This window comes from Mytilus trossulus, chromosome 5 (assembly GCF_036588685.1).
Source record: "Mytilus trossulus isolate FHL-02 chromosome 5, PNRI_Mtr1.1.1.hap1, whole genome shotgun sequence".
NCBI classification, from domain to species: domain Eukaryota; kingdom Metazoa; phylum Mollusca; class Bivalvia; order Mytilida; family Mytilidae; genus Mytilus; species Mytilus trossulus.
In genome coordinates this window covers 37,911,060-37,919,955 of record NC_086377.1, presented here as the reverse complement: position 1 = coordinate 37,919,955, position 8,896 = coordinate 37,911,060, and the positions used below count along the sequence as shown (strand labels likewise).

Here is an 8,896-nt window from a genome sequence, read left to right as displayed (position 1 = left end):
GCTGCGTCTGCAGTAGCTGTGGGATATAACATTAAACATTACTGCATAACAATTTATTATGGCTTAACATCTCTGACCTTAATTTTACATAACTGACAGATAATCAATAATTGATAACATTTGTTAGCTGGATTATGTAAAAAAAAGTTATCTTGATTTCAAGAATAGTAACAAAATTTATTATTTCTTTAAGAAATTTTTAAATTTTGTTATAAATTGTTGATTTTTGTGCTAAATCGACACAATGTTTAAATACGGAAATTATAAAATGTATACCTCAATAGCTACTGCGTTTAGAATAACTACCATCTGTTTCCTTTTTTTTTTTATAAACAACAATTTTGCCAGAGGGATTTTTCTTTCAGCAAATGTTTGTGTATAATATGATGGCATTAATCATTGCCATGCAAACAAACATTGTTTATTTGAGACCAGCTGGATTTTAATATACCTGTGTATTGCTTCAGGTGGTAATATATATAATTATATATACGACATTTTATTATCTAACATTTTAGTGTTTGTCAGACAGTTAGCTATAATACGTTCAAAATGAGAAACGGGATAATACAGTCATGTTTTTTGTTGATTTTGTTATTTTCAGTGTCCGAACAATGTGGATGTCCTGCACAGTATACACAACAAGTGATTTGCGACTCTAAATTGGGTAAGACCTTTTATCAATGGAATGACGTTGCGTAAATATTGCAACATGATGTAGGGATGATTTCAAAGTAAGACAAATATTTGAGAAAATCATAAATTTAAAACCGTATAACAGAGTAAGTAGAGTACATTGTCGAGATTATTCCACGTAATAATAATTGAACAAGACATAAACAGAAAATTATCGAAACAAGTTCAGCTTTAAAACTTGTGTGTTTGAACAGGTCAGAAAAGCTCCGTCTTTTTATGTTTTACAGATAGGTTACATGGGTTGTTTTATTTAGGATTAAGGCGTACAAAAATGGAGATGTTGGATATAAGAAAGATTTGGGTTAAAACATTACAAAAAGATCGAAATATCGGAAATGGGACAATTGTGGATGTGTTAATGATTATACTTGTATTATTAATAATAACAAATATTGTTTACAGTAAATTGGGTCAAAAGTAGGATCTGGGGAAAAGAAACAAATAGTTGAGAAATCGGAAACATTACCAAAAAATCGATATTTCGGATATGAACTGCCCTCATAAAAATATACCTTATTTGCACAATTTTTCATCTTGTCAATAGCTCATTGTATTTGGTTTACACCAATGGAATTCTTCAACAGAGGCGAAATAATGATTAAAATATAATCTTGCGAACAATTAAAAAAACAGATTATATTTTTACTATTGAAAATATTGAACATTAAAAACTTCGCAATTCAGCGATCAATATAAAATTAACAATTAATTGCCTGTTGCCTCTTTACAGTTGTTGTTGCTAAAATTGATTCGTCCTCATCAGATGGCTTCAACACCAACTATAAAATATCTGTGACAAAGTTTTATTATGTAAGTGTTAACAATAATTGATATCGTCAACTGCATCTTATGTGAAAGTCCATGGGATGAGCCATGATTTAAAACGGTTACCAAGTGTTCATTCCAATTGGAAATCCATTTAAAGTTCGTTTTAGATTAAAAAAATAAATAAAAAAAGTTTTTATTTATGTTGTGATTTTTCAAATTTTAGGAAGATGGGTTGTGGTAGGGTTTGATTTGTTCTCTTGTTTTTTTTGTACATTATTAAATTGATCAGACCATTTTCATGACCTTTGCAACATTTCTCTCTGTGTGAGTATTTAATATTTTCCAACCTCTATTGTTTTTTTGATAAAAAAAACTAATCTCACACACGAGCAAACTATTCGTTTTGCTATCAAAAGTGAATTTATACAATATGCACAAAAGTTACTTTTTGTAAGAATATTTTACTGTTTAATTCGCCTAATTTGGAAATTTGTTTTCAGTTTGAGTTATAGGATATAATCGTCTTAATTGTTTTTTTTAGAGATTTGTAAAATATGTTAAAGGATATAAGAACTGTAATACTGATATTTTTTTTCAAATGATTTGGTTATTATTTTATATATGACAGGGTAAGATGGAATATAATCAGTTGTCTGATAAAAAGACCCTAGAGACACCGAAATCAAGTGCAGCATGTGGACCTGTGGTTCTAACTGTAGGATCAAGTTATATTTTATCAGGTAAAACATTGTTCTCAATAAACGACAGCATAACATGCATCATTATTATCTTATATTACCTAAAGGGCCAAGTGAGCTTTTCTCAACTCTTGGTGTCCGTCGCCGTTGTTCGTCGTTAACGTTTACGAATATTTTCTCCTCTGCAACTACTGTGCCAAATATACCCAAACTTGGCCACAGTCATCATTGGGGTATCTAGTTTTAAAAAAATGTGGCCGCAATGGCTAAAGTTATAACATAGGGATAAAATATATTTTAGCTTAAATCTCTAAATTCAAAGCATTTAGAGCATATCTGACTATAGTAAAAATTTTAATCAGGTCAAGCTCCATCTGCCCTGAAATTTCTAGACGAATCAAACAACCCGTTGTTTGGTTGCTGCCCCTGAATTGATAATGTTAAGTAAAATTTGGCGTATTTGGTTATAGTCTTAAATATTATTATAGATAGACATAAACTGAAACAACAATAATGTTCAGCATAATAAGATTTACAAATAAGTCAACCTGATCAAAATGGTCAATTGATCCCTGAAGGAGTAATTGCCCTTTATAGTCAATTTTTGACAATTGTCACATATTTTGTAAACTTTTTTGTAAATTTGTAAAACATGTTTTCCTCTTTAGACTACTTAGCTAAGTCCAATAGAGATAGAGACAACTATAGACAGCATAAATACTCAGTAAAATAAGGTCTACAAACACATCACTATCAGCAAACACTATTTTATCATGAATCCATCTGTGTCCTTTGTTATATATGCACTTAAATCAAGGTGAGCGACACGGGCTTTTTTTTCAGCTTCTTCTATGTTTTATCTCAATACTTGTATTGGCTACCGACATTGCATTAGATTGATAAATCAATTACATGTGAAAAATTTTATTAGCTTATCTGAAAATAAAATATTTATGAGGACTTTTGACTGTTAAGATTATGAAACAGTTAGGGGTAAATATAAGATAAAGGAATAGTTTCATGGTTAATTTAGAGCTAGTGTTCGTGTGAGGGTTCTGGTTTAGAAACGAGTCAGTTAAGTTTTACATTATATTGTGAATAAACTTTTCATAGATACGAGGATTAAATTTCATGTTTACGTCAGACAGACTCACCACTGACGCTCAAAACCAGAAAAGTTAAAAAGACCAATTGAAGTACGAAATTGAAGATCATTGAGAACCAAATATAGCTTAGGTAACCTATTCTTGAAGAAGAAAAGCCTTAGTATTTCAAAAATTCAAAATTTCTCTTCAAGTAAAAGAAGCCCGAAAGGTTAAAGGGTTTATGAGTCTTTTGTACACGAAGCGCGCGTCTGGCGTACATACAAAATTTAGTCCTAGTATTTATGATGAGTTTATCATTTGGTTGAATAAATGTATTAGTAATTCATTACAACAACAGCCTTTAATTTTTTCTGTCACTGATTTATTTGATGAAAAACACATATGATCACAAACATACACTTATTGTTGAACTTATCGATACAGTTTAATTTCAATTATTCATATTCTTTGTACATTTAATGTTTGGTATATTTTTCACTTTATAGTTGACCTGTATAATGGAAAAATGAGCCATAACTTGTGTGGACTTCAGGTTGAAGCCAAGAAAGCAAGTCAGGTCTTGTTACAAGGATTGGCTGGAAAATATAAAGATAATTGTGGATGTGAGGTATGATTCTGTTATTGTTTAAGTGACGACATGTGTCACAAATGATCAGATACGACTAAATAAATATGTATTTGATTACGGACTTATGTTTGCCTCTGTCTTACTGGAAGTTTTTAAGGAAGTTCGTTATTTGCTATTTAGTTCAAAAGAACAATTTTTTCACACAATTAATATACATTGATAGGGAATTAATAAAGTAACAAAAAGAGAAAAAAAACATTTAGGTCAATTTGACTGTTTTTGAGATAAAAGTCATTTTAATTTTGGTGGGAAAACGTTCTCTCTTGATATTTTGTAGTTTTAGGTTACAGTCTTGAAATTGCCTGCTCCATAGCTTAACATGCAAAACTGCTGATATTTGAAATTAAAAGAAGAATAAAAATTTACGTAACTCTGAACATTTTTTCTACTTTCTGTTTGCCATTTTTACTAGGCCGCACCACTTCCAGTTAACATGATATCCTTCCACTTCTTTGGATTGATATCCCCAAAAGATGGCAGATTAACCTATAATCAAACAGAAAAAAATAGTACAGAAAGAAATTCAGAAAAAAATGCACTATTTTGTTTCCCTCTAACTGGAGTTGTAATACAAGACAGACTGGAACCTTTATCAATGACAAGTTAGAGTTCTCAAAAACTATTAAAAAATGACAACGATTTTATAAGACTTTTACATATGACTTATAATGATACATGTAATGGAATTAAAAAAAAGAAAATTTGAGTCAACTGGCAATTTTGTTAAGGCATTCAAATGGAAAAAAGGAGAGGATTCCGAAAATCTGACGAAAATTCCAAATCATGATTAATAAACTTTTATGGGTAAAAGGTATATTTAAATAAGTAACTGTGCTTTAAACTTAATTTTTCGTAAGTTGAAAGACCTTTTGTCTGAATTTTAAAACTGTCTTTTTTTACAAATATTTGCAAGGCTCTTGCTGGTGTGAAGCTTTGTTGTGCTGATGAAGCGTACAGCAAATTCTTAGCAATCATTATTTCACGGTAAAGGTTTTACAAGACCTTGTTACTTCAGACACAAATTTTGTATGATCAACATTGATTTCATTTTTTTAATTCGAAAGTAATTAACATTTTCGGGTGGGTTTTTTCAGCAACAAAGGCAAAGGTTTTCTATGTAATTGCTTTACATATCTCCATGCCTGGTTCCTCTACAGCTCGCTATGAATTGGTGACACACAATAATTACTTAATTATTGAAACTAAATATTTCGTAGAGATGAAACTTTCATATTGTTTTACTTTCAGATTCCATTTGCGTTTGATCCTCCACCAACAAGCCCACAAACCAGAAACCAATGTAGAAATACACCTCCAGGCTGCTCCTATCATAGTATATGTAGCAGGAATGGATACGGTAGATGCAAGTGGCAAGGTTGTTAAAGAAGCTATTAAAATATTTCGTTTAAACACTTTGTTAGTTATATTGTTACTTTCTGGAAAACAAATTCGATAGATTGTTTGTAAGTTTGCCTACCGTCCAGAGGTAAACATTTCCTGGCATGTCTAGAACTATAACATATTAAAAATGCATATGGTGGTTGCTGAAATAGAAGTCCACAGAAATGAAGGACAAAAAGTGTTGAATGCCATTGGAAATAGAGTTTGTTGGGGCTATATGTGCAATTGTTTCTCCAAAATCCTTTCGTGATGTGACTTCTCGTTGGGAAAAAATCCTTTCTTTGAAAATTCACACATTTATTCTATGTTCCTCTACCTTCTAAATCAACACAAATGGTTAAGCTCAGTCAATGGTGAAATATAGAAATATCACTACACAGAGATTCTTGAGTCACGCTTATATATTGGCGAGTTTTGGTAGTGTCTATAGGCCACTCGATGTCCCTCGGAACGTCTCTAAAATTTTCATGCTTTGAGATGGTCATTCTGTGTGTTGGGTGTGTACTATTTAATAAACCTGGGAAATAGTTGAATGATATACTGATTAGTTCTGAATGATTATCATTTGATATTCAGTGATTCAATCATAGCATAAAAAAATGTCGGAAAGCGTGAAGAAAATTAAATAAGAGTACGATATTGGTGTTAAAAGTATTTATCTAGATTATAACAAAAGATTTTTTCTGTCAAAAAAAATATCTAATTTCTTTAATAGATATTACCAGAATAAGAGAATATTCATTGTTTATATTGTAAAACTGATACAAAATTTATTGTTGATAATTATGGAATATGATTAACACTGTAATGTATATGTTTGATCAATCATTGCTTATGTAACGTATGGGCACCAGTGAGCAGGGATGTATACCCAAAGATAGCTAAATATCTTAATTTTAAACGGTCGTGAATGAGAAAAAAATACTTGCGGGGTTCCAATTCACAAGGACTTTACATCCTTGTCATCTCAGAAAAAAAAACATGATTACATGACCTGGGATTCAGTAAGCTTAATGCATATCTAAGATCGCTGCATAGTTTGATGAAAATCAAAGTTAATTTGGAAAAATTTATTAAAATAAATAACGTGTTCAATCTCCTTTTTGTCTGAATTACAAATCCTAGCTTTTTTAACCTAGATTAAATTAATTCTTAAATTTGACAGCAATCAACCAAACTTCATAACAACCTATGATTCAGTAAGATTAGTACATCACCAAGGTTACTGTATCGTTTGAGGAAAATCCAAGTTAATTTGAAAAAATTATTAAAAAAAATAAGGTGTACTATCTCTATTTTGTCCGAACTGCAAATTCTAGCTTTTTTTACCTAGATTAATTTAATTCTTTGATTTGACAGCAATACAACAAAAACAAAATGACCTGGGATTCAGTAAGCTTAATATATATCTAAGATAGGTGCATAATTTGATGAAAATCCAATTTGATTTGAAAAAGTTATGAAAAAAATTAAAGATGCCTATTTGAATTTAAAAATTTTAAAACAGGTTGAGCCTTGGTAAAGACCATTTCAGACTACAACAAGATCATCAAGCACTGAATCAGACAAATAAGCAAAGTCGAGACCTAGTCGAGTACAGTAAAGTACAGTCGAGACAATGTCGAAGTCTAGTCGAGTAAAATTTGTGCTCGATTTTACTGGTCGAGCACAAAAACTGGTCAATTCAAACTCTGAGCAGTTTGTAGTGTACGTTTAGTGAAAAAAATATACGAATATCTAAAATACTCTTAATGTTTAAACCTTCCTTGTATGAAATTAAAGTATTTAAATAATTTGTAGAAAATTGTCACCAGGTTATATTAATATTAACCTTGTTATATGGAAGGTAATCCATTTGACATTTTAATTATTAAAATTGAGAATGGAAATGGGGAATGTGTCAAAGAGACAACAATTCGACCATAGAACAGACAACTGAAGAAGGTCACCAACAGGTCTACAATGCAGCGAGAAATTCCCAAACCCGGAGGCGTCCTTCAGCTGGCCCCTAAACATATATATATATATATATACACTTGTTTGATATTATATATATATATTGATTGTTGAATTGAATGACTGGAAGGTACTATGCAACAGGTTTATAAAAGATTTCTAAATGTAGCAGCGCAAATTAACATCTCATTGTTGATAAATAATAAAATATATTCATATTGATATCAGCAACTTTTAAAGCAACATATTGTTATATTTAAAAACGCCAGAGGTAGACGTAAATATAGTATAAACTAAACAAGAATAATTGATAATTAACAAATCGTAAGTCAAACCAAGATCAGGACCCGTATGCATAAAGCTACTTAAGTTAAGATTTTTCTTAGTAAACACTTAAGTTAAGGAAACTCCGCCCTTTTTATCTAAGTCGTATCCATAAACAATCTTAAACTAAGTATTTCCTTAGTAAAATCTTAGTTGGTTTGAGCCCCTCCCCCAAAACTTAAGTGGTATCATAAAACCCCTTAAACTTAGGAAACACATAAGCACATGGAGGTACCTTAGAGTTCAAGAAAATTAATTAACATCAGTTATAAGCGTGTGGTTTGTCAAAAAATATTTAATTTAGCTACCATTTACTTCAACATCAATAATTGCAGGATATTAAATATGTATATTGCCAATATGTAAATTCATCATACAAAAAAGAAGGGATACAAGGATAGTTATGTCATTTCATCCCGTCTGTGTTTTGCAGATTCCCCCGATGGAAAAACATTATAATGAGAATAGAGTTCACTATTTAGGCGCCCATGGAATGCGTGCTTATGTCTTTTCTTTCATTCCCTTTGTTCATGTATTTCTATATGAATAAACTCATACTTAATGTTGTTCAAATACAATATGTTTCACATCGCTCGGTATCGGTTGTTAGCAGGAAGAAGGGCTATGTGTCTTTAGCGATAGAACAAATCAGCTAGATCTGTACGATGATCTGGAATTAGTAGTCAGAGAGATTTCGTTTTGATAGGCAAACTGTTCTGCAGATTACTGATTTATTACAATAAGATTTAGAGAGTTCTACACTTCGCAACCATGCAATACCTCCAGTCATGTAGTTTTTATTGCACTTAGATTTCATGCTAGTGGGTCCTTTCAGAACATTATTGCTAGTACCTTCAATATTGACCAGTCAACTTTTTCTAGAACAATTCACTCAGTTTCAAACGCATTAGTCAGAAGAGCCCCTAAATTCATTAAATTTCCAAGTGGTCAGGTAATAGAGGATAATAAGGTTAAATTTTACGCAGTTGCTAATTTTCCAAACGTTGTAGGACTGATTGACGGCACACATGTTCGGATTATTGCTCCTTCGCAGCATGAAGAGCAATTTGTCAATAGGAAAGGTTACCACTCAATTAATGTCCATGTAATAGTTAATTCAGACTCTAAGTTCATTAACATTGTAGCGAAATGAACTGGGAGTTCCCATGACTCTAGAGTATTGAAACAGAGTAGAGTATTTATGCAACTCGAACAATCCAATCATGACGCTTATTTACTTGGTGACAGTGGATATCCGTGCAAAAAGCTTTTGTTGACGCCATATCTTCACCAACAAACTAGATAAGAATTCCGCTTCA

General features: G+C 31.3%; 1 protein-coding gene across 1 annotated transcript; it reads left to right on the top strand.

Annotated features, from left to right (window-relative positions):
* The first annotated feature begins 458 nt into the window (after positions 1-458).
* Positions 459-5,306, top strand: LOC134719628 (metalloproteinase inhibitor 3-like). The gene is made up of 5 exons (XM_063582615.1): positions 459-667; positions 1,427-1,506; positions 2,093-2,204; positions 3,754-3,875; positions 5,145-5,306. The coding sequence occupies exons 1-5, from the start codon at positions 553-555 to the stop codon at positions 5,277-5,279; spliced, it is 564 nt and encodes a 187-aa protein (XP_063438685.1). The 5' UTR covers positions 459-552; the 3' UTR covers positions 5,280-5,306.
* Positions 5,307-8,896: the final 3,590 nt, after the last annotated feature.

Coding starts and splice junctions, on each gene's coding strand:
- LOC134719628 (XM_063582615.1), top strand. CDS start 553: ATGAGAAACGGGATAATACAGTCATGTTTTTTGTTGATTTTGTTATTT. Junction 2,205..3,753: donor ATCAAGTTATATTTTATCAG/GTAAAACATTGT, acceptor TTCACTTTATAG/TTGACCTGTATAATGGAAAA. Junction 3,876..5,144: donor AAGATAATTGTGGATGTGAG/GTATGATTCTGT, acceptor TTTTACTTTCAG/ATTCCATTTGCGTTTGATCC.